The 27,061-nt window shown below is 35.2% G+C and overlaps 2 protein-coding genes across 2 annotated transcripts in view; both read left to right on the forward strand.

Moving 5' to 3' along the window:
• LOC108776489 (neurobeachin) overlaps positions 1–15,466 on the forward strand; it is a 156,225-nt gene extending 140,759 nt beyond the window's left edge. Inside the window, exon 2 of the mRNA XM_018543112.1 lies at positions 15,375–15,466. Coding sequence (XP_018398614.1) covers positions 15,375–15,419 — 45 coding nt within the window. The 3' untranslated portion in view covers positions 15,420–15,466. The remainder of the gene's footprint in view (positions 1–15,374) is intronic.
• Positions 1–27,061, forward strand: part of rg (A kinase anchor protein rugose) — a 199,042-nt gene that overhangs the window by 3,851 nt on the left and 168,130 nt on the right. The window lies entirely within an intron of this gene.

A 27,061-nucleotide genomic window follows, 5' to 3' on the forward strand; every position in this document is an offset into this window, starting at 1 on the left:
ACATTTAGTTTACATTTAAATTTAATTTACATTTAATTTTATATTATGTCAATATAAGCAAAATAAATCGTACATTTATATATTAATTATTATTATAATGAACACAGTAATTATTATCTATTTAGTAGGTATGATTTGGACATAATTAATGGTTTATCTCTTTCTTTTACCGTAATCATTTGTATTATTTATTATTTTTCATGATACTAAACATTACGATATAAAAGCATCTATGATTGATAATAGGAATATATTCTACAAACTGAAATATTCCGTTTAGGTTTTGCAAAAATTTTCACATATGCGAAATCGCTGTTTGTGGTACAATTCCGAATCATCACTACATCTCGACATATCGTGCGACGATAAGTCTTGGGAAGAAGTTTACGAAACATAAGTTCTCGTCCTTCGGGAGAAATGTATATTGATCTAGAAGCTATACAATATCCGAGGGTCAAATACATGGACTCCAAATTTTTCAATCTCCCCTTGGATTATGAGATTTCACTTTCCCGAATTTCTATTAAGTTATGGTAGTGTTCTATTTATCTTGTGTATCTAAAATTCATCACGCCTTTATGATTACCGCGGTATATTTTATCTTTCATGGAATGGTTAAAATCAAAAAAATTATAATGTATTAAATTATAATTTTCGTTATTTAACAATTCCATAAAACATGAAATATAACGAATAATAACAGAGTATGTTGATTATTTTAGGCAATCATAAAGGTGTCTATTTTCTTTTATTCTCAAAAATGTTAAATTTTACTTGTGAAATTTATCTACCAACGCAACAATATTATGTAGTCGTTGTTATTTTACAAGTAAAATATAATATATCTTTAGAAAGAAATATAGAGGTGATTTTTGAAGATATACTAAATGATTTTGTCTCGTCATGTTCAGAAATAAATGAATCGTTTTCTCAATTCATTTGCGTCAATTAAGAAATTTCTATGTTTGTAACGTAATCCTAATTACAGATTTATATTGCGCCATCCTACTTAAACTTTGAAAATATTTTCCGTGATGGGAAAATCTATTGGAAAATCGTCAAAGGGGTGCTAAAGCGTTAAAACTTAAATCCAAAGCCTGTGTTTGCTCACGAAATAATCCATTGGTCTATTACCAAGCGTGAATGATATCCTCGTCGACATGGAACCTCGCTTTTCCAGGAAATCGAATAACACTTCGAAAACTCTCGTTCTATCCATTCCGGATGTTCGATGGATATATCACGCGCTGTTTGGCGTTTATTTAGGAATTCAAACAATCCGCACATATCCACATACACATAAAACGTTATTTCGCTGAATGAGAAAAATTCATGTGTTACACACACCACACACACACACACACATACACATTAGAGATACTGTATGTATATTTATATAACAAAAATTTAATAACGTATAACAATAGCGGGATTGATTGTGCGAAGAATATCGGTTGAAGTGCAGCGGAGAATATATTGCTTTATTATTGTGATACGGAAACATAGGTATTCATGTGGAGAAATTATCAATGTGAGAATAAAAAAAAAAACATTTAGCGAGATGAACAAGTAATGTTGCTTATTACCATTTCAAAGAGTAATATGCAACATTGAAAAAGTTGCTGAATTATATAATAGATTTACTGCATGAATTCCGATGTTTCACGAATCCAATCTAACAAAAACGCAAAGATATTGATTGATAGCAATATGTACGCTGACACAGAGACATGATTATTAATTGTTTGATTCGCTGGTGGTATAATAATATCCAAAATGAGAATATTTTTACGCTATTAATTGTTTTCGCGAGATAGACGTATATATATAAAATTGAAATTCAGTTTATTTCCACTATACTATTTTTTAAATATAATTTTTTTGATGTTTTTAAATAAAATTACTCTTTTAAACTTATCTAGCTAATTTGTAGATACTTTAGTAAAACCGTTTTTTTTTCGTGTAGAAATTTAGGGGAATGAAAGAGTAACTTACATTTCAACGGGAGTCACGCAAATGCAGAGAAAACCGCATTTTTGTAATATTAAGATATTGTCACGAGAAAATTTTATTTCACTAGCAATATCTGTAATTTTTACATGAGGTGCGATCCGCTTTATCGTCAACGATCCAAACGAGCATACCGGACACAAGGGTAAGTTTTATCGTCGCCTCGATGTCGGGCGTCGCACTTTATGCCAACTTTCAAGCAGACATGGACTCGGAATTTATAGCTACTCTGCAAAGACGGCTCTCACGACGATATTCCGCGTATTTCCAGAGGGAAAAATGTGGGGCAGTAAAGTACGTACTTTTCTCTCGAAAATAGTCATATTCGATTCATATTTTTGTTTCACAACTCTTACTTTAATAAAATAATCAGAGTAAAACGGATGAGTTCATTTCATGATATAAGACGCAGTTGTAAGTTTCCTACGTTATTTTTCAAAACTTGAAGAGGATACCTATGAGCGGATTACAACCTCAAGACTTTTCCATCATTTCAAGATCCCGAAGTTGCAATACAATACCATCATATCCGTTCATATTTCATCCTCCTCTTGTCTTAATATGAGCTCAGTAAGATGGATTTTATTTGATGAAAGAAATTAATAGCGTATAAGAAATATCGCCGTGGATACCTTTACATTTTATTGCGAACCAAACAATTATGTCACTGTTAGTGTACATACTGTTGCTGTCAGTCAAAATATCTTCACGTTTTTGCTACATCGTATTTGTGAAATATCGGAATTTGGGGAAACAGCGGAAACGCGGGTATCACAGATTGTGACACATCGTCGACATTTTGCAGACCATGTTGCTGTTTTTGCCGGGCAAACCCGAACGTTCGAGCTTTCATTTGGCGGTTGTGTAAACACCAATTCGCTCCCAATAAACCTTGTCCCTCCGATACGAGTGCGCGAACACTTAAGTATTCAAAGTCGTTTCAAATTCTACAACGTGTCATCAATATCCGCCATCTGTTACCGCGCAACGCTCGTTTGTCATCTCGTAATAAATCATCGCCTTTAAGATCCTAAACCGTCAATTAATATTCGACAATCCATAATGTCAATTTAATACGATTAAATTGCTTTGTAATATTCATGATACATTTTTCGTACTTCAACTAAAAATAATGCGAATAAAAAAAAATCGTCTCTTTTATTTTAACAAAAAAAAATCTGTTATACAAATCCAGAACTTTTTAAAAAGATAAAAATACAAATCGACCGATTTACAATCTAAACTTTTTCTTCATTAATTAATATCACATTCATCATATAATATAAAATATGCAAATATAAAAATGAATTTAATATCATTTGTTAAGCTCTATAATTAATTCTTGAGAAGCTTATTTAATGTTATAAAAACATCGTTTTTATAACAAAATGTAGGATGAATTATAAACGTTGGTGAATCAAAAGAAGTAAGTGATCAATATATTATTCTTTTTATCTTTGTCTCGACAATTGAAGTTGAAAATGATTTGTAACCCATCCAGCGTTATTTTCGTTCATCGTGAATATTAGTAAAACGTAATGGAGTCCTTTTTTCCCGAACGGTAGACCATTTCTCTCGTCGAAATATTTCGTTATATACGTACATGCTTTTGCGCCGGTATTTTACATACACGCACCATCTGTCCGCGGAGCTAGATTTTCCGTTCCATCCACCGTGCACGAAATACGGAGCCAAACAAACCGCGAAAACCGCCGCGTTATTAACCTTCGGATTATCAACTGCAATACCGACGTATTAGACAGAAGAATTTTTTTATCGTTAGCTCGAGGAAAAGGTATATCACGTACTATGGAATTTCATAATGTGGTCTCGCAACATGGCGTAATATAGCCGATGGCAATTTTTTCATTGAATCAGCTTTCTTCGTACACGTGGAAAGAATATCAAGCGCCAGTTTCAATTACCTCGAATTGAAGGCTTGCGTCATGTTATTTTATGTTTCACAAATGACACGGGGGTTTGACACTTTAGCATGAATAGCTCGTCGACGTTACGCGCTGGGGCGAAATTATGCACCCCATTATCTTTCATCCTATATTATATATTCCCGCGCCGCGCACTGCAGCTGCGATTATTACGAGCAGTGTTCAATTATCGATCAAGAGAGGAGGTCAGAATGTTTCGGGCAAAAATCTTGCGTCATCAACATGGCGGCGTTATATCAGCATTGCAGAAAGTGCGTCGATACACCGTTCCGCCTACAGGGATTTGTATACATGATTGAACTTTACTCGCCACCGTGCGCCACGAGGACATAAATATTCGCTGCTGCCCTTGAGTTATTAATATTAGGTAAAATTAATCATTGCCTTGTTTTTGATAAAAAATTATCTACTAATATATTTAGCGGTATACCGATGTCAGCGTAGAAACAACGCTCGGAGCAACGCTAATATTTGCGACACATTAATGGGACCGCGAATCTGTTGTTTCAAATCCGTCGTTGTTCAACCACCACCAACCGAAACCGTGTAGAATTTAACTCGTAATATTACCCAAATATATGTACACTTCGACATCGTACGAACTATACGCATACGAAGTACTGTTGCAATTATTTACGCTTGATGTTTACTTTGTAAACTGCTCGAAATAAACATTTCAACGAGATTGCCATTACTTCTTATCGCCACGACAGATTTACGTGATGGAAAAAACAATTTTGCTGAAGTATTAAAAAATTTAACTAAATACAGATCTAAAAATAATTTTGTTGGATCATATAAATAATTATGTAGAAAACTCGAGCATGAGTTGTAAGAAATTTTAATATTCTACTAACCAGTTTAACTATCCTACATAAATATTTTGATAATTTAATAACATTTTTTTCAGATTTTTGTCTACACTGTTAAATTCATAATATTAAATTATACTCGATTTTATTATTTTTAATTATTTCTATATATTCTATAAATTGTCACTGCTCAATTATACTTGTTGATTTAACTACAACAACGGAGTTAAATAATTTAACTCAAGAAAAAGTATTAAATTTGATTCAAATTTAATTTATTATTTACTAACTAAGTGCAGAAAGTGCTTTATTTTTGAAACTAATGCAGAAAGTTCAGAATAACAAAATGTTATTTTTAACATAAGCTACGGATTGGGTTATCATTGCTCCTTTGATACACCGTTGTGTAGCTATATTTATAGATACTTCAGCAAAATCGTTCTTTCTGTATGCGATCGTTACATCACGTTGGTATGCATTTTATAACGTATTATGTCCTGCGATTGTTAGAAAACTGACAGCGCTTTTACGCGGGATGTGCGCCATCAGATGCGGCATGCATGGTATTTCGTATTATCGAAGCGTGAAAGCATTTTGATTTTAGTAATATCACCAATATCAACGTATAATCGCACTTTGCATATATTACGACGTATGCAAGTGGACGATAACCGCAGGCTGTTATTATTTGTAAAATATACACGATGGTGAGTGCGTATACGTGATACAAGTATACTGATATCGTACACTGGTTCGCGCTTATCCCAGTATTGCTCGCTCAATTCTATCAATTTTTGATATATCGTCTAGTGTGATGCACATTCATTTTCACCTATCTTTATAGCTATTAAAAATTATTCGAATTTGAGTACTCGGTAAAATTAAAACAATGTAATACATCAAAATGAAATATTAATTAAAGTTATCAATTCGATCATGACAGTGATAGATGATAAATAAGTGCGCATTTCATCATTCGTATGGAAAGGATTCCGAACTAATTAATGGTTATGTTCCGATGCTACTAATACTACAAATCTGTATAGTATATACGTGAACAAGAAATTTTCAATACCGACCATATATATGAGAGTTCCGCCTGTATGGGAAAAGTGGTTCCAAATTGACTAAAACTTTGTAGATTATGAGATGATATTTAAATTGCCATAGATACAATTATAAAAGACAACAGTTTCAGCCACTTATGTTAGACTGAAACACTGTTTCCATATAATTAATATAAGGTCTTTTAACAAACTTCTTTTAATTCATGTATACATATCATTTATCGTATTCAAGGCATGACATCGTTCAAAGATTCATCTCCCAGCTACATAGTCGTGATAGAACAATGCAACCTACATCGCGCCAATAGAGACATTTGATGGGGAAGATTAAGCAATCTCAGGTGCATGACATTGATAGAGCTTACATAGCACTCGTCACCTTGAGATACCGCGGACTGCGCACGTGGCGACCTGGCGATGTCGGCTTGAATAGGAGTCAATAGAAAGGTGATCGGTCTCGACAGAAAGGGAAGGGCGGGGTTGACAAGATGCATCAACGCTTTGGCAAGGAATGCTATCAGGAGTAGCAGTATGAATAGCAAAGCTGTTATTATTAATGGAGCACGTCTAATGTCTCTTTTAACTTTCTCGCTGTAATCGCATACTTATACGCATCACCGAAGAACTTTGTCTGACGTTGATAATAAATGGAAAAGCGAATCATTTTATGTCCGGGAATATAATCTCTGCCTCTTCCAACCGATTGAATAGTTCAGAATTGCTTCTTACCTTTCTAATTGTTTAATAATAATGATTAATAATTAATTTAAATAATTTAAACAATAAAAATAAATTAAAGAAAATTGATTTTGCCCAGTAAGTTTCAGTCAAAATACATTTTCGCGGTAAATAGAATAAAATAAAAATCTTACGTTTCAGTTACGTTGATTTATTCTGGATAATATTATTTCGCAAAGAAACGCTTTAGCTGATATAATAGCAGCATGCTCGTATGTATGCAGCACAATATTTTGAGAAATTTTATTCGTGCGATTTATAGCTCCGTAAACCTAAACGCTTATATTCCTATCTCGTTATAAACAACGCGTACTTTCTTATCGCTAGGTATTATCTTTTCGTACTTTATGTAGGTATATATCGCATTTGTGAGCAAAGAAGGAAACGAATATGTAACAGTAATGACATATTTCTCGAGGCTCAAATCAAGGCGCGAAAATCTCTTTGCACGTTCCGTATAATATCCATATTCGCATCGAAACGTTCAATATGGCTGTAGATATGAATCATATAAAATATCGCTCTCGCTGGCAACTCTCCCGGCCGGCTTAATCACCGACGTTCCACTCCGTCGATTCGATACGATTACGTTTCCATCGAATCTTCAAAATCGGAGCAGCCGCTTTGGTTAAGCCATCGATCTCGGTTCATCGGATTACGCATTCGTCAGACCCCACTCCCTTTTCGTTGGAAAAAGAACAGTTGTCTACAAAATTTTCGCTGTAAAAAGACCGCGAAATGACAATAAACTGTTCAAACAAAATCTGGAAAATTAAAATTTAAAAAATAATACTTATATATACATAGATGTATAAAGTTATCTGTTAAAATTGTCGGCATTAATCTGTTTTTATTTACACTGAGCTACTTTAAACAGATTTATTCATGATTGATATATTCTATATAAACTTACTAATGTGTGTGCAAATAATGAGAATTATTACACATATTATGATACCGTAATGTGCTATAAAAATTTTAAAATTTTTTTATTTTTTGTGATAATAATTTTGCGTAATGCTGAATCATATAGGAAGAAAATATTGAAAATTCATGCTTTCGAGACCTGATACTGGATTGTCCTCTAAACATACAGTTCCCATTTAATGCTCTTTAAAGCTTAAAAATCAAAGAAACATCGCGGATTATTAGGGGCTATCAAAAGCGAGCTTAAAATACTCGGAAAATGCGTGCATTTATAAATGCGTATTTTTTGTATAACTTTGGATAAAATAATATATTTTGTTTATTATGCGAAATTTAATATGTCGAATTGTATTTTTTGCTGCAAAATTTAGAAAATCAGTCTTTCAATTTTCAATTTTATTAAACTCATTTTAATTTTAAGTTTAATGCAATAAGTTTTTATAGATCAAATAAAAAATCATGTATGTCATAAGCATGTCCGTTAACCGTGAAGGCTTGTAATGAGTTTGCCATATGGGCGTGACAATGATAATCCGATAATGCATGTCACGCTTTCTGTTTGAGAGAATGTTCTAGCATGGGATGAATGTCAAAGGCAATTCTTACGTTGATTGATGTGAAATTCATATCACGCCAAGGCACACACATTAATGATACGTATGGTTAAAAATGATTTATAGTAAAATGTACTAATTGTAATCAGATATAAGAAATTTCATTATATACGCAAAGAAGAATACATTTATGGAATAAATATCCGTTACTTTATACATAATATCTCTTCAGTACTTTTAATGTATATTATGTAATGAAAAATGATAACACGTTATATAACTTTATAATCCGAAAATAAAGGGATATAATACTTGTCACTTCAAACCCTTTCTATTGTTCTATATTTGAGAACGTATGAGCAATATCAACCCTACATTCAGCGTGCAATATATCCTTCGCCATTGCGTTCTTTTGAATTTCAGTAAAAATCGCAATATATATTTTCTATAGAAACGTGAATTTAAATTAAATTTTGATCACATCTCACTGCAAATAAAAGCAATCGATCGTATCTATACTAACCAAGTTATTTTTCGTGAGTTCTGCATGATTTAATCAAAATTGTATTCGATAAGAACATATATCGTAGTGCGTATTTCCTAATATAAAATAGATATTGTATATTATTATATAAAGTATTTATTTTATTTATATGAATACACATTAAATATGATATCTAAAATATTTATTTATACCTATGTTTAGGTATTACTTGCAAAATTGTGAAGTTATAATATATCCATCACAATTCTGATTTCTAGTATTAATATTTTGCTACATTTCGCCACTCCTATATATTACAATATCAATTATACCTCGATATTAAATGTATACAACCATACATTAAGTAGTTTCACGTCGCGTTCAGACATGGCCTTATGCCAACAATACCTCGCACACGTCCAAAAGAGATAAATAATAAGCTTCGTGAGTACGATTAATGTGCACCAACAAGACCCTGAACATTTTGAGACACGGTTTTGCAAGTGGCAAAGACTGAATCATGCCAAGTAGGGAATTTATTAGAATTTACGACCTAAAACGCATTTCTCAAACTCGACAGAGATAATAAATTTGTAAACAAATATATATACATACACACATATCTTGTGTGTGTATAAAATATATATGCTATATATGTATGTGTGTGTGTGTGTGTGTGTGTGTGTGTGTGTATAGATTTTCCTCATGTAAATTCAGTTTTGCAAATATTCTCGTCTTCCTTTGACGAGTACAGAAAACTTTTCGATAAACATCATTTGCTTACGAGCAAAACACTCGTACAAACCCGAAGATGATCGATCACGGATCGAGAATTTGTGAGAGCACTCAGACCCAGAATATGCAAAGACGGTAAGCTTTGATCTAGCCGTTTGTTTTGAAATCCTTGAATATTCGTTCGTACTTTGTAAATATTCTGATAGAGATCATTTTTCAACACAGTTGTTCTTTTTGAATCATTTTACATATGCGTGTATTTTACGTAGGTATGTATTTTACATTTCAAGCTATCGTCGTATCGCCGCCTAAAAATTCACAATAGCATCGTACTACAGACCTCGTTAATTAAAGATACCGCTTTCATCGCGCTATAAAATAATGTCGCGTAGAGTGCCGTCGCTGAAATGGAGATCAATCCTCCTATCGGGTTTTATATACGTAAAAATGGATCAGCGGTTTAACAAAGGAACGGGATTGAATTACGCTCCGTCTTTTTGACCATTCCAGCGATTGCGATTACTCATGGCTTTTCCATCACGTGAATTAATAAAGGAAAATCCTTTTTCGTTGTCGAATCAATCAACTATTGATTAACGAAGTTGCTACAAGCCTGGAAGATTCAATCTTTGCGATAATCGTCCTTACATAAATGAAAACGAATCTCGTGTTTTTATTCGTCACAATGGCATTAGGTCAGATTAGAAACACATGTAAATCAATTGTCAAACCTCAATTCCCCGATGGCGAACTTACTAGTGTGCAACTCCGTTACATATAATGACCAAATCGTACAATTTCGAGCACATCGAGCTGGATCGAACCTCTTGGACCGCTGTTAGTAAGAGGTGTTTAATTGTTCGACCATCGTGTGCGCAAGTGCAATTAAACTCTGCGACTACGGAGTTATGTTGGCCACTTTAAGCGTTTTCCCGCAAAAGACACACTTAGTAAAAACACAAAATGATAAATATATATTTTTTTTTTATTGAAAGATATCACGAATGCATAAAGAGAGATGTTAAAATATACCTTCGGCACGTATCTGACGCGCCAGAATCTTATTACACGGTCAGTTTTGTACACACCAACGAAGCTTATTCATATTTCACGAAAGTTGCATCCCATCTGAATATTGTATGGGTAGATTTCCGCGGGAGCTGTATTGCGCACGGCGGAAATAATGGCAAATTGTAATTTTCAGTGAGCCAATCCATGATACAGCGTCCCGTTACAATTTGAATTCCAATCTCGCCGTTCACAGCGATCGCTTTATCGGGATAATTAGACTCGTTCAATTATTGAACGAATGCATTTGTACGACAATGCCCACATTAACGGCAGCTTCATTATACATACAACTGCATATTTAACGAAAATTATGTTTCACAATATTATCGAATATCTTTACGAAGAAAGAATGTGGTACACGTCCATAGAAAGAATGGTACTACTGAACGCTCAAGATAGTACCGGAATGTCGAAACTTTTTATATATGGCATTGATTACACCGTGTGACCGATTTCAACTTTTAAAATTTTCCAAAGGGCGCGTGGGTTTGATTGTGTCGGGAACACGGCCCACTATCATTTTCCCAAGAGATTTGGTAAAGTTAGATCGTAGAAGAATGGGGCATAAAATTTGAAGTTATTAATTTCGAGGAGTATCAGTTGCGCTATTCTCATGGTTTTGAGATCAAATATTATCACAAATACGTACACCATACATACACATACTCACACTCACACTTATGCGCGCGAGCGCGAACTTTGTTTTACAAATACATGAGATAGCAAATGATAGTAGGATCTGTGAAGCTGGCACGACATTTTGTCGATATCAAAAAAATTACAACAGTTCTAGTAGCACTTTTCATAGTTCTACAGTTCTACTTAGAAATAAAAAATAGTTCCGCAGTTTTAATATGAAAAAACTAAAATTGGAAATATGGCGTGCTAACTACGCGAATCTGGCACGTCAGATTTCCTCTAAAGTACGAGAAAAAAATTAATATTTGCACTTTTAGCAACAGTTCCCGATAGTTCTACTAAAAATCAACTAAGTTATGCATTTTTAAAATAAAATAACAACATTTAACAATTTTTATACATCCTATATATAGAAAATAGCATAAAACTTCTAGAAAAAGTGACGTGCTGACTATTTCTATCAGTTTCAACGGCAGTTCTCGTTAGTTCTCACAGAGTTCTATGCATTGCAATCATTTATAAGCAGAGTTCCGGCCTCTACATATTTTTAAGAACCAAACGCGCCCTTTGGAAAATTTTTGTGGTCACAGAGTGTTATTATACTTATAAGTTTCCATTATTTTGATAGCCAACTAAATTATTTTCAGATTTATATATATATAGACAAATATGTATATCTACCTAAATATTTAGACTTCAGCAAAATCGTACTTTCGGTGTCGATACTTGTGCATACATATTAGTTAGCACAATTTAGTTACCATTTAGGATCGACCGACAACAAATTGCGGAGGTGCCCAGACTACGAAATCAATTGTCAGCCACAATTTCCTGCTAAAAGCGTTGCTAGATTAAGATCCAAATGATTCACGCGGAATCGCAGTTATATTGGAATCGTCCGATTGGCTATAAGGCCTTTTTAATTGTTTAACTCTCAATTTCACAGCAATTGTACACGGAAAAAAGTTTTACTGAAGTATCTAAAAATTTAATTAAATATGAATCTGAAAATAACTTTATTAAATCATCTAAATAATTATGTATGATACTCAAATAAGATGAGCATCCTATAAAAAGTTTTAACATTCTAGTAATCAGTTTGAATCCTATATAATTATTTTGATTAGAGTCTAACAAAGTTATTTTTAAATCTATATTCAGCTAAATTTTAAGATATATTTTAGCAAAATCATTCTTCTCGTATACCTTTTAATACGGCAAGTTGAATCTCCCAATAATCGCTGAAGGCATAATTTTGCTCACAAATAGTTTGTAAAGGTCAATACATAAATTTTACGTACATTTTTTATAGCATATCTAACGTTAAAAAGGTTATGCATCACAAAATCGACTTCATTATTAACAGAAAAGTGAGCACATTAAAATAAATCGCGTGAACGTTTTCCGGATAACGTAAATGAAGAAATGATTAATACAGTGACTAATAACTGATTAATAACAGTGACTAATTGTCTTAATTAATAATTAGTGACTTAATTGTCAATACTTTCGTCGTAAAATTCTATTTTTAATGATTTTTAATATCAATCATTCGAAATCGCGACCTACCGTGAGAAAAGACAGATTAACGTTATATGACCGGATAAGTCGTGACATCGGAAATCGTTAAAAATTGAAACCAGGCGCCAGACGATGTGGCAATAAATCGTGGGATTTAACGTCGAAGATACCGTACCGCAATGGATTCTTCGTTGCATATAAATCTAGTATGGTGTCTTTGCGGTAAACCCCACGGTGCATTTCGCTGCAGCTATCGATTTGATCGTTCATCGTAAGTGTGGTATGTCTCGAGCACAATGCGAAGATTCGCTCGAGACGACTCGCCGTTCCTTCGACTCATCCCGAAAGTCGATCTGCGCGTTGGCTGTACCATAAATCGTCGTCGTCCGCGATAAGTTCTTCTCGAACGCCTCCATTCTATGGGAGATTTGGATTCTTTCGGAAAACATTCTACGGACGTTAATGTCTTTCATTCATCACACTAAACTATACGATATAATGATGATGGAATGTCGGAGCTGCTCTATTGTTTTAATTGCAAATTCTAAATTATTCGAATTACGAAAATTTATTCACGTATCATTAAAAACAAAATGAAAAGGCTTTTTAAAAGTTCGTTCATTAATTAACTTATATATAATTATTACATACAGTTATATACATTCATCACACAATTATATTACATACCTACATTGTACAACAATTATAGAAATCTTGATGAGAAAAAGTATTTTTAAAAATAAGAGAAATTGTTATAATTATATCATATTCTAACTTTATAAATCATATTTTAATCTCAATTCTCACGTTTCCCAGACTCATAAATTTCGATTGTAATCAGATCGTAATAGAATTTCTGACAGACTTAAATTTTAATCCGTCTCCGAAACTACTAGGTAGTTAAAGTTAAACATCTCTTCCCATACCCTCGTTACAGAAAGACTGGATCGTTTTCTATGATAAGCGATCGATTAATTAGGAATCTTATTCTGTCACGGCACGGCGGCGCAACGACGGCATTACAGTATGTAATGGCGGTTCTATACCGCGTAGCAAATAGTAATCTGTCATCAACAGTCCATAGGCGACCTAAAATCTTCCGGAAGCCATCAAACTGATTTTGTGGGACACCGCGTGTGTCTCAAGATAATCCGTGACTAATGAATTCTCTTGTCGCTTAATCGCCTTCCACACCAATCACAAGGAACAGACGGCGTTCGTTACTGGAGGGCATAATTGCGGACAAATTTAGTAGATATCTGTTAGACCAAGACCGTAGCCGACTCACTCAGGAAATAGAAAACAAAGTGTAAGACCTATCTTTTTCATTACAGAAAGAAATTGTAAGAGACAGAATTTCCCGAGAAATGAATTTTTAAATTGAAATTTAATACACACTTTGAGAACATGATCTAATTATTATTATAGCAGGATAGTAATTTCCTCGTTTTATGTACAGGTCTGTTTTGTAAATTTAATGAGTTTATAAGAACTAATCTTTGCCACACCAAATTTCAAATTTTTTCTTCATCCATTTATTTTAAAATTTTTAATCTTTGATATGAATAGTGAAATGTAAGTTCGTTCTTGAATGTTTCTTGCCATACCACTATATTGCTTAAACTTGAGCATACAAGAACAAAATTGGGCTTAGCATTTGCAATTGGCGTTCTAGTTTGCGTCTGTAATACCGTCTTGCATACTAAAATCCAATTTGCGTTCTGTTGTTGTACCGAATTCGACGTAAAAGATATGTAAAAAAAAAGGCTCTTTGGCTTTAATTCGTTACAGCGGTATAGAGACCTTTAATGAACGCGACGATATTATTTTACGCTGCAACCGGTGAGCAGCTTTGTAACAACGACAGTTGACCTCTATTTTTCCGTTTTGCTCGGTATTGTCGTAAAAATCTAAGATGAACCAATTTGCATAGCTTATTTCCTCAGATTATGCGACGGGGGACATTGTTTCACGCCATCGTTCAGAGGAATAAAAGTCGGGTTCCACCGCGCTGCATAATTCGCTCGTAAAGATAGGAAGGAAACGGTGCTTTCGAATGCTTCATAATGGCAGTTCCAAAGTGGTGCTCGCAGCACCGTTGTGTATTCATCAAATCGCGACACTTTTACGCGTTCTACATACATTTCCTGTAAAATATCCCATCTCTTTGATTTCCTCCCTCCCTTTCTATTGTGCGACGTAGAATTAAATTAAAAGGGTTTATAATGATAATGCATACTTCTATGTAAATGATTAATTGCAACATTAACAGTATTTTATCAGAAATATCAAGCAAATGTTTGTTATATAAAATCTTATTACGCAAACAGTAAATTTTACACGTACCACGTAGCTGGCGTTTGTGTGAAAAATTCCACAACGCAATATTCGCTTCGCGTTAGTTTGATATTTCCGGTTAGCTTATAATCATTTGTAATGTCAGAGAAATCTAATTTGCAGAGAGATGCCATTTGTCATCGCACAAAAACGAATTTTAAATGACTGTCACGTAAAGAGTATAAACAGCGTAGTGATGTTGACGTTCACTATAAAAAATTCCATGAAAATTTCAATTCTCGCCGGCACAGCACGAATGAATTGTAATCGCAGTGCCAAACGCTCGTGTTATTCGCCGTGACAAATAAATGCAAGATTACTCGAATTTTGACAGTGTCACGTGTAAAATTTATACACGCCTAGTATCATTGGACCGATCCATGTAATTTTCAGCCTTTGTGAAGATTTCTTTCGAACGATTAGTAATAATTTTACGACATCAAACGTACGTAATTCGCGGTGTTGTTATTCGCGGCGCACGAAAAGCTGTAAACTCGTACACATTCTGAATATTTGTGATTTCTATGTTTCAGGTACGTATAATCGAGTCAAAATGGAATGCCGCTCCTCGGATATGACGTACGTGCCGCGAAACGTGAGTGTGGTCAGTGTGGTCAGACAGTTCCGGAGCGTTATAACGAAAGCTCTCAGCTAATACTCTGTAAACAAAAGTAGAATGCAAATAAATCGTTTACCATACTACTCTCTTGCTCTATGTCTCTCTCTCTCTCTCTCTCTCTCTTTCTCTTTCTATATGTCTCTTTTTTTTTCTGTTCTCATTGTGTGCTTTTCTACAAGCCGCTACGTCATTACACGCAGATTGGATTTCCGCGCACGGTAATGGGGATTATTCGGATTACTTGCGCATACCGAAGCTTGCAATGTTATTTGCCTAATTAATACCCAAATCGCAATGCTTGCCACGCCGTAGTGGTCGCGCGCTTCGATCATGGTAGAGATCATTGAGTTACATTGATTTTATCGACATCATATTGTGAGAAAATCGGATAATGATGTTAATCTTGAACGAACGTTTGCATTGTTGCTTCGGTTCAGTGCGCTGTAAACCTGTAATATTTGTATCGCTACGCCAATAATCACGTTCAATAAATATTTAGCCGCTTCGCTCGTCTGTCGCTTTTCAAGAAAATTGGCTTACTTTTCGCTTGTTTAAATATTATTAATGAAGATAGGACGAAATCTTGAAGCTTCTCATTTTATTCTCCTCGCAGCAGCTCTTGTTAAGCCCTCATTATGATTTTATTATATAAACAATGAATTCGAAAGAGATTTCAATTTTGTACGACATGCTCCTTTGTCAAAGCTTACATAATATTATACTTAATCACGTTGTTTTAAATCTTCATTTAAGTATCTCACGCTTGAGGTAACATTTCAGAAAATTTTAAATCGCCAGAGACCTTGAATCGACGCGCCGAATCGAGACGAATCAATTTATCGGGGCGCTTATCTATTATTTAATTGTCACACACAGTGTAACAAACACTCAACGTCTCGAGCTTATTCCAGCGGCATTTGCATGGACAGTCTTCTACACACGCGCATACATACGCATACGTACACGTAGATATACCCATCACAAATGTGCATTTATGTCAGGGTACTTTATCAACTACATCGTCTCTTAACTAGCGTGGTCACGGGGGAATTAGGACGCGAGCCGACAACAACGACGAGGGTTTCCCGTATTTTCGCAGAGAAAGGCGATACGGCGCCCCTAAGTGACTTTATCCGATCCGATGGTCGTTCTCCTCGTCTGAAGTCGTGCGTTCCGACTGGATCGACTTTCAGCTCTCGTGGGCCGCATAGGGAGCGGCAAAGCACGACTTGGATCTTATAGCGGACTCCTGCCCTGTACAGGCTACTTAGATAAATAGAGCGGACGTGCACTCGATGTTAGGCAACGGAGCTGTGAGTGGAAAGTGATGGTTACTGAGTTAAACGACGATGGAAATCGCGTGGAAAGAGAGATAGAGAAAGATAAAGAAAAATAGAGAGAGAGAGAGAGAGAGAGAGAGAGAGAGAGAGAGAGAGAGAGAGAGAGAGGGGGGGGGGGGGGGGGGGGAGAGGGAAGATTTGATGGACCGGAATAGACCATTACTCCATCTCGATCGAGTAGCAAATACTCCGCTCTCGAGAAATTCAGTAGGCTACTATCGATTCCCCTGGTCTACGAAGACGGCCTTTCGTCGGAGCTACTCCGTAATCTCCTTGTCCGGCAGACAATATCAGCTTGATTTCTCTAGTCTTCTTTTTTGTAATAATCTCGAACAGCTGCAACTCAGCGGCCCAAGGACAATTACATCCCGTTAAATTCCGTCTACAGTTTTTGCATCGTCGGTTTTATAAAGACCGGTAGCACTTTGCAGATCTTCCGGGTCTTTCGCGCGTCCGAAAATCAAGGATTCTCTAAACACGAGCGCACTGAACGGGTTTCAGCGAGATGAGTATAGACGCCAGAACTAAAGCTGAGCTTACGTAGATATTTGCATCGCGCGGCTGGATTGTAATTCGGGTATTATCCATTGTTTTAGATCGGATCAACTGTATTGTATCCAGCTGTGCATGGATTACATGGTATATGTTGTCTAATACACATAAAACGTAGGTACTCAATGTTTTATATTCTTCGACCAAATTAGCGTCTATTGCATTTTGTGTTACAGCTACGGAATTCGTATTTGTGTGTATTCAACAGAATCTTAAATAAGAAATTCATGACGCGTCAATGAAACTTTAATTCCGTTAAATGAGCATACATTGAAGCAAAATCAAAGGCATAGGAAATACATTATAGAAACATGCATATTAAAAGCTATTGCTCGCGATCCATTCAACCATTATATTTTCTTTCAGTGCGTGAGTACGCATTAATGTATTTTGCGTAGCTCGAGTGCATTGGAAAAGCTATTGTTAATTCACAGAGGATGAAACAGTCGTTTCGCGATATGTCCAGGGTAGTACAGTGTTTACCGCCAACATCACTATCACAACAATAGCATGCACATTGAATTTTTAACATGGCGAGTATACAGATATCACGTACGCGATGTACCGCTTGCATTTAATATCACTCCACGAAGTATTCAATCGTTCGATCTTCTTCCTACCATGACGTGTCGACCGCATCCAAAAAGAGAAGCACGTTCGCTGTGCAACGCGAAGAGGCTCGATAGACTACAATCCGCAAACTCTCGACCACAGTGAATTTTTCATTCGTTCTAAAAATATCGGATTATCATATGCGGTGAAATGAAATTCGTTTAGTTTCATTGTATATTAAAACTTCTGCGCAAAATTTTTGCACAATTACTAATTTTAATGATCTTTATACAAATATAAATTATAATCATATACATTTCCTTGCATAAAATCACTGATGATAAAGTATAAAAAAAGAAACACTTATCATTATTTTCTACATTTTTTTTACAAAAAAAAATGTTCAACGTATTGTACATGTTATATGTAAGTTTATTTGTTATACAACGATCATTACGTAGATTACGTGATTTATGCAAGACATAAAATACGCGCAAAGTATTGACGCTATGGTGATTAAAATTTAATGGTTTCATATAGCATCAAGTTTTTCTTTTTTTGCAACTCATTAACCGTTCAAGTTATCTCTTTGGAAAATGCTTTATTACATCTAAAAGTTTGCTTGTTTATAAATTATAAATAATTTTAAATTATAAATGAAAATTTATAAATTATATCTTACACAATATTTAGATCCCAATTAATCCGGAAATCACATGACCTGTTTTCGTTCATGCACTAAACTTACGTTATTAATAGTGTATGTTCCGCGAGCGATTATGCTATTTCAACCGTTAAATCATGCAATTTCCGTATTTCACGTACTAAAGCCGGAATGTATCATTTTTTTGTAGCTGGTCAGAAATTGACGTGAATATATTGAAAATTATACCGCGGCGTCGAACAATGGATTTTAACGTGCTATTCGAAATTTCATCAACAATGCTCTAATGCGACGAGAGACGACGACGCGACGTGTCGGTCCGCGCAAATTGAAATGGGTATTTCACTTTGCGGAAAACCTGCGAAATAAATCACGCAGCCGAATTTCCCCGCAAAGTGGATATTTCTGATCGGAATTTATATCGGACTCCGAGGACGCCCGTATTCCTTCTCGCGTTCATCTATCTGCGTAACGTACGCGTTCCGGCGAACATTTCCAGTATAAATGGATCGCGCCACACGACAAGCATTGCGATACACTTGCAGTCGTAAATTGAACCGTAAGAGGATTCGCACGTAGCCTTTAGCTACAGAAGATCGAAGCTATTTATGCTACTATTTCCGATATATTTTCAGCACATTGCATTAACCTCTAACGTGGATGGGTTCCTTTGATATAGTCTAACTCGATATATACGCAGCTTATATAAAATCTTTTTGTAAAATAAAAATATAAGTATTAATGCTGCGACAAAGATAATGAAATAGAAGGAAAGTGAAAAAAAAACAATTTATAGAGATAAACACAGTTTACGTAAATTATTATAATAATACAGTTTTAAAAAGGATTGCAAAAATGTCCATAAAAGCTTTATAACAGAGCTGTTTGCGATCGTGTGAGAATTGTATTCGATACTGCAGAAATTGTTCGGAAAAACAATGACGCTGGGATATGTCGACAGATGTGACAGTTCTAGATATAACGGAAGAAATAATCCATGTTTGTGTACCAGAAGAAAATTAAAAAAATATACGTATGCAGATCCGATACATTTTTCCATAGCACAAATGAAGGAAGCTGCATATCCCGTAGTTATCTCGGAAAGAGTTACGTGTCTTTTACTATCGAAGTCGGCTGTATCAGTGAAGAAACAACCGTCTGTGTCGTATTATAAATCTCCTGCCGACGTGAGCGTCATTTAAATTGTCGACCGTACAGCGCAATGACCGTACCTCGAGATGCTGGCGTAGCATAGCGCGCGCGCATGTATAGCAGTTGCAGTTTCACACGACGCTAGGAGGAAAAAAACTCGTGATTCGCTAGCCCGTTCATCGGCTCGACCCTTTTTTATCCCTTCTCAGTCGTGGAAACGTGCGCGGAATGATATAAGCGCCACGTTTATCTCATTTGTGTACCTGCTACACGAGAAACGCTACACGCCGCGCTAAGCAACACAGTGTTTTATAAACGAGCTCCCCCGCACTCGCAATGCAGTTTTCCTCTTCCGTTTCCGTGGTCTACAATGCGTTCCGTGACACGCCTTTCTTACTGACCGAAACAAAGTATACAGATGTACGTTGGATGTACATAAAAAATATTCAATTTATGCGATAATTTTTTGGATTTATTTTTCATTGAAAATTTAATTAAAATTTTACAAAATATCTTTATCTCAGATATTTCTATGAGATTTTAGACAGACAGAACTGTAGCGCAGCGTGTATAGCTTCTATACATTTTCACCATATACTTTCCATCAAAAAGATTTGTGTCAGCTTTACAGTTAAGTCTGCGGCATACGATGCGTGTTTTCCTGCTAAACTCTTTGCGATTTGGTAAATTACTAAAAAGTTTGCATTTTGTGTGGTGCAATTTTAGTAATTTACTAAAACGTAAGCATTTCAGCATGAAAACAAACATCGTGTGCTGCAGGTTTTACTTTAGGCTGACTTGACAACGCCATGGGTATGTTAAGTTAGCATCCCAACTGTAGTACTCATGAGTTCTGATTAGAGTTCCCACTTCCTTTTGACGAGACGAAGAGTTCCCTATAGTTAATAACAAGAGTTCCGCTCAATAAACTTTTTTTTACATTTTTTAAAAATCGGGTGCTAACTTTTTATCGAATTTCGAGGTGGAATAGTTCTGAGCGGCTTAATAGCTTCAATTTGCGATTGCCTAGAGTTCCTGATATGTAAAAAAAATTTTCGAATAATAAAAAAAAAATTAAAAATTTTTGAAAAATTAATTTTTAGATACAATAGTTCTGATGATAATTCCTGCTTCTTTTTGACGATACGAAGAGTTCTCTATGATTTTTAATGACATATGCGCTTAATAATAATTTTTAATAATTTTTTAAAAATGGGGTGATAACTTTTTAACGAAATTCAAGGTCGCATAGTTCTGATCAGCTTAACAGAACTATTTTGTCAATACCTAGAGTTCTTGATACATAAAAAACATTTTTGAAATATAATAAAGTTTAAAAAAAATAGTGGAAATCTTTGAAAATTTTTTTGAGAGTACCGAGTAGTTCTGAGTAGCGTTTCTTATAGTACTCGACGAGTTCTATCGAAAACTATAAGGTGAAAAAGCGATTGGACCAACGGTTTGCAAGATACAGCGACATTTGTCGGAAGATCAACAATTTTTAGAGTGAGTATATCTCGGAAACCGTTGGTCCAATCGCTTTGAGCCCTGATACTTTTCGACAGAACTCGCCGAGAACTGTCCAGAACTCCGATCAGAACTACTCGGTACTCCTAAAAAATTTTGACTTCAAATTTTTTTCTAAGTTCCACGTCGGAAAATTTTTTGAGAGTACCGAGTAGTTCTGAGTAGCGTTTCTTATAGTTCTCGACCAATTCTATCGAAAACTGTCAGGTGAAAAACCGATTGGACCAACGGTTTGTAAGATACAGCGACATTTATTAAATTTGTAAGATCATACAATTTTTAAATAAGTATATCTCAGAAACCGTTGGTCCAATCGCTTTGAGCCCTGATACTTTTCGACAGAACTCGTCGAGAACTGTCCAGAACTCTGAACAGAACTACTCGGTACTCCCAAAAAATTTTTGACCAAAAATATTTTTCTAAGTCCCACGTCGGAAAATTTTTTGGGAGTACCGAGTAGTTCTGTTCATTATGTTCTGTGTATTATCATATACGTTAATGACTTATCTGATTCAGTCCTTTTAGACGCGATATAGTATTTAATTTTCATTTATTTAATAAAATTGACATATTTATTTAATTTTACATTAAAATGAATGACATATCACAAATATATAGGTAAATGTGTGTGCATCTAAAAATTTTTCAATTTAAATACTGATATTATACTACATATTTTTAATTTAACTGTTCTTTATAATTCCACAAAAGTTGGATTATAAACGTTGCAGTAGCGGTTAAATTTGATTACGCTAAATCCTGTTCCATGAAGTTTGATACCAAAAAGAACTTTGAAAGGAGAAGGAAATACAAGCGGAGCTTACTCTAAAGAACAGTTATTAAGCCTCTAACAATATTACGATCTAAAAGACTTAAAAGTTACTCCGATATTAATGCCAGTTCAATAAGACATCAGAAATGGAACTCAACTTTTTTATTCATTATTCCATTCTTATACTATTATGCTCCACAGTCGAAATGTCGAACGAGAAAGATTGCGAAACCGACATTAAGTGTTCTTGTTATTAATCTAGCCGCGACCGTATTTTTATCAGATGCACTCGTGAAACTTGGAACAAATTCATTCAAGATCTTCACGATTACTGCGACTTCAATTTCCGGTCGACCTCATCGTAAAAGTCGTTTTCCTAGTTATGTTCGCCGGTTTCTCAAGCACTTCGAGTCTTTAAAAGAATTTAAACTGTTTCTAAATATGCACTGTTTAAAAAATATACAATGAAAATGCAACATACTGTCGTTATTCGATCTCGGTAAATTTGGTCGGTAAATTGCATATTGAGTTTATCTATTATTCATGATCGACGTTTCAAATCAAATATCGTTGTTTAAGATCTTTGCTATTGTCTGGCAAGAAAACAAAATACACGTGATATAAAAATAGAATTCAATGAAAAACGAATTGATAGCTAGACGCTGCTTTTTTCCCTTTGAGCTACAAAGTGGAAGGTGCAAAACAATACGCGTGTATTCTACTTAAAAGAGCTCGGTCCGTTCCATTGACGAGTATCAATGGCGAGTATTTCGCGTATCGAACATATCGATTGAGCTCGACGGTGATATCGAAAACTTCCAGAGGATTTCACAATTTCACGACAGTCGACAACAAAAGTCACGTGAAATAACTCGCCTGGCGCGCAACTTTATTTATTGCAACGGACCACCTTTGAAATTCAATAGCATATATGCACAATAGCACAACTCCTGGACAAATTCCTCATACTGTAACTTCGGTGACGTCGCGTATCCGTACAGACTGCAAGCTTAAACACGAGGTGTGACAAGCATTCAGGGGATCGCGCGGTTTCTATCAAATATGCAATTTCCATTAAATTGTTGTACATGAACCACTTGAGAAGGCTTTTCAGAATATACGCTTCATAAATACAAATTGTATGCCCAGTTAATGTAATCATTTTGAATATGTATAATAAATTTCCATCTCGAGACTTGTGGTTCGTTATTTATACAATCCACATCATAGCTATTATTATCTGAGAAACTGAAAACGAGTTGATTACAACTTTCTTATATTAAATATTCTACACACTTTGATACACCTGGTTTATTTCGTTTAAATCATATCGCTCGTTACTTCAAAACACAATTCAAAATATCAAGTCTTCCAATTAAAGAGAAAAACCTTATTTCAATTAAAACTGAACGTACTGTACAGTTCATCATAAATATACGAATTTTACCTATTTTTGCTCTCATCGCTCTCAACTAAAACAAATCGTCATATGAGCACAAAAAATTATTAGCCGTTGGCTATGTACATATCTCTTCGACCGTATATTGGCAACAGCTTGCAGCCGTACTATCGAAAGTTCCAGGAAAGAGAAGTCCTCCGGATAAAAAGCCAACCGTGTATCGCTATGTACATATATTTCCTTGGAGCATTTTGTACGGAAAGCGCAGCTGGTAGCGTTTGCCGAGTGTCAAGCTAAGACGAATTGCTCAGACACAACCGATCTTCCTACTGGCAGTCTGGATGGTTAATTTATTATATTCTCTCATTGCGTAATAGAGTTCGTCTCCTGTATATCGCATCTCCTTCCCTCTGTCTCTACATTTCGCATTGAATCCGTATAGACCTTTTCTTTCGTACGTTCATTTTGTGATTCGGGATTACGAGCTGCCGTCGCAGCTACGTCCTATTCTCGCGGGTAACTTTGCCTTTTCTCGCCCAGTATGTCGCGTATTTACGAAAAATCGAGACACTTCAGGAAACTCGCAAAGTCACGACTCTAGTTGAGGAAAGTATTACGTCTGATTTCCGCAAATTTGTCGGTGGAAAAAGAAAAGAGGGAGGAGAGGGAGAACGTCGTGTCTCAACCGTGGTAATCTGCTTTGCAACCGTTCGCAGGTTGATGTATAAAATGACCCGGAAAAGTAATGAACGTAAGGCGGTAAGTTCCAACGAATCTCGCGGGAGCAGTTTGCTGTGGACCGTGATTTATCGCTGTTGAACTACACACGAAGAAGGAGCACTCGTGCGAACCGCGGCCGCTATTTATACGGATCTTGCCGCTGACCCTTGCGAAAGAACTCGATCGTGATAGATTCAACCTTATCGCCGCATCATTCAACCGTAAAGGCACCAGAAATACGTTATTATGTCTAATAATTTAGCGTTCAAATAAAAAGCAGCGAGGAAAAATTAAAGTGAAGCAGCGTGAACAAGCAGGTCACTGTTAAACGAATCTCTATTACATTGACGTTGTAAACACGTCTTGATCGATTGATCAATTTCCTGGGAAACAAAAAGCAAGTACAACAAGACCATATAGTTTTTGTTAGCCAACTGTTAAGTAACCAACTTTGTAAGTAATGTAAGTAATTAATCGCGTTTATGCGTCATTAAAATAAAAACTCCATAGAATTATTTACACGCGTGCGTGTTCACGAAACTAATAAATATATATATATTGTAATAAAATTAATACTATAATTATATATATATATATATACATGCACATATACTTATATATAACAACATATTAATTTCTCTGCAATTATCACGCTAAAATTGCATTCAAAATTAACATTGCAAAATTTCAAAGATTTACTAAATTAAAAATTATTTTCTGGAAAACACTTTGTTTTTTTAAATCTGTCATTGTGAAATGAACGGTATAATAATTATAATTTATATCTTAATTATTCTTAATTAAAACTACGTAAATTTCATAAATATATAGTGTATAAAGAATTTGTTGTAAATTGATGGTGAAGGCTTTTATTTTACGACATTATAATTCGCGGTGCGTATGTGTATTTAATTTAGAGTAACAATACTTAGCTACTCGCGTTACGTGTAAGCATTAATTACGAAATATGCCAGCGATAGATTCTCTTCTCCACCGACACCTAAAATCTTGCTACAATGTTCAAGGAAGTTGTATCTGGTTATGCATCCGCGTTTCCATTAAAAGGGGTGGATTTAACCAACGCGGCAAGCGCATTAAGCCACGCTAGCTAGGTGAGGAAATAGATATGCTTAATGAAACGCGCTTTCGGCGCACACGGTGCCTAACTCGATTTCTACCACCGCGGTAACCGGGCCCCGTCATGTGTATATTACTGTATACGATGAACTTATTATCATATTTCCCACCTGATAAACTACGAAACTTGATGCTTTGTCGACGCATAACTGATTCGAATATCATCTCTAATGTGTAATTCTTGTGACGTCCCTCAATATTATCGAAACAATTGCAACAGTTACAAATGAACGTTGCAAGAAAGAGGGGAGAGAAAGTATGTGCGTGATTGCAATATAAAGAATATTTTTTCGTGGTTTTTCTTTTTGGATATCATTTATAGCAAATATTGAATTGCATAAAATTTTCGTGTAATATTAGAAATCACAATATTACTTTATAATACAATTTTGATGCATAAGAAAGGATTGAAAAGATAACAATTACTGCATATATGATTTACAGCTTTCCTGTGTATTAGTGAATAACGCAATTTTCAAATATATTGTATTTTAAAGTAATTATTGTTGAATCTGGAAAATAATTGCCAGCAAAGACAAGAAATTTCACTATGTTTTTATTGTATCACGAACAAATACGATGGAGATTAATTTCGTAGTCGTACTGTGAATAACATTTGAATAGTACTGAGAATCAACCGCGTCGAGTAGTTAATTAATTTTTTGTACGGTTTAATAAAATAGATGGAACTTGAGTTTGCCACAGTTATACATAGTTAGACAGGAAGTTTGATCGTCTTAAGCGAAAATCAGCTTAAGGAAAACTGACTCCAAAACTGACAGTTTATCTTTTCTACTTTGAAGTTCTCAGTGGTTGGGAATAGAATCAGCTGCCGTTTAACGATGCCTTAACTACATTTAATTATGAAATTTATCGATATATCGCTTATATAGACTTTGTAAAATTACATTTATTATCTCCTATCACGGTAGCAGAAACATAGCAGAAACATTTCACAGAACGAAATTACTTTTCTAAATTGAAAATTATTACAATATCCGATCATTACAATATAAATTATGAAAGAGAGTAAAGACGTATTCTTCAGGTCATTGTTAAGTCCGCGAAACAATTTCATAAATTGCAAGCGAGCCAAAGTGGAAATCGGTCGTACAGAGGAAATTGCCGAGGGCAAACTGATATTCCCCTTCTGTGCCTTCGGCGGATAATTAATCCCTTACATTATTCTAATGAAATACGTGAGCGCGGGAGACAGAAAGCCGGAAGGGACCGGAAACTTAGTTAGGAGAAGTGAAAATAAGCGGATAATGATAATAGTTCTTGGACCATAGATTTTCCTCGGGCAAGATTAGGGGGCGTAACTTCCGGCAACTTTGGGGGAGTGCAATGACAACGACGACGACGACAGCGACGACAAGGAGGACGTTGCCAGTGGGAACCTAAGATGTTCGATAAAATTTTATGTAGTAGTTACTGGCAAATGCAATTTCAATGTTTACCTGAACCTTCCATTGTAGCGATGGGGAGCAGCTCGTCGTAAACATTTCACTGTCATAACTTGTCCTTTTACGATAACAATAATGTGAACACGAAGATAAACTATGTTGACTATCGTAGACAGTATCTATTTCTTGTAGTTGCAAAACCAATCAGAAGTCACGATATATCGCGGAAGGAAAATAGTCGCACGATATTTATAGTTTTGTTTTTCTCACAGTACGTTTCTATCATGAAACTTTGTTCAAAGTTAGTCTTTTATAAGGTCTTGAAATACACACACTAACAAAGCTTATGTGCGTTCTTATAATATTTTGATACGTCGGTT

This window comes from Cyphomyrmex costatus, unplaced genomic scaffold, assembly GCF_001594065.2.
Source record: "Cyphomyrmex costatus isolate MS0001 unplaced genomic scaffold, Ccosl1.0 scaffold36, whole genome shotgun sequence".
Lineage (NCBI taxonomy): Eukaryota > Metazoa > Arthropoda > Insecta > Hymenoptera > Formicidae > Cyphomyrmex > Cyphomyrmex costatus.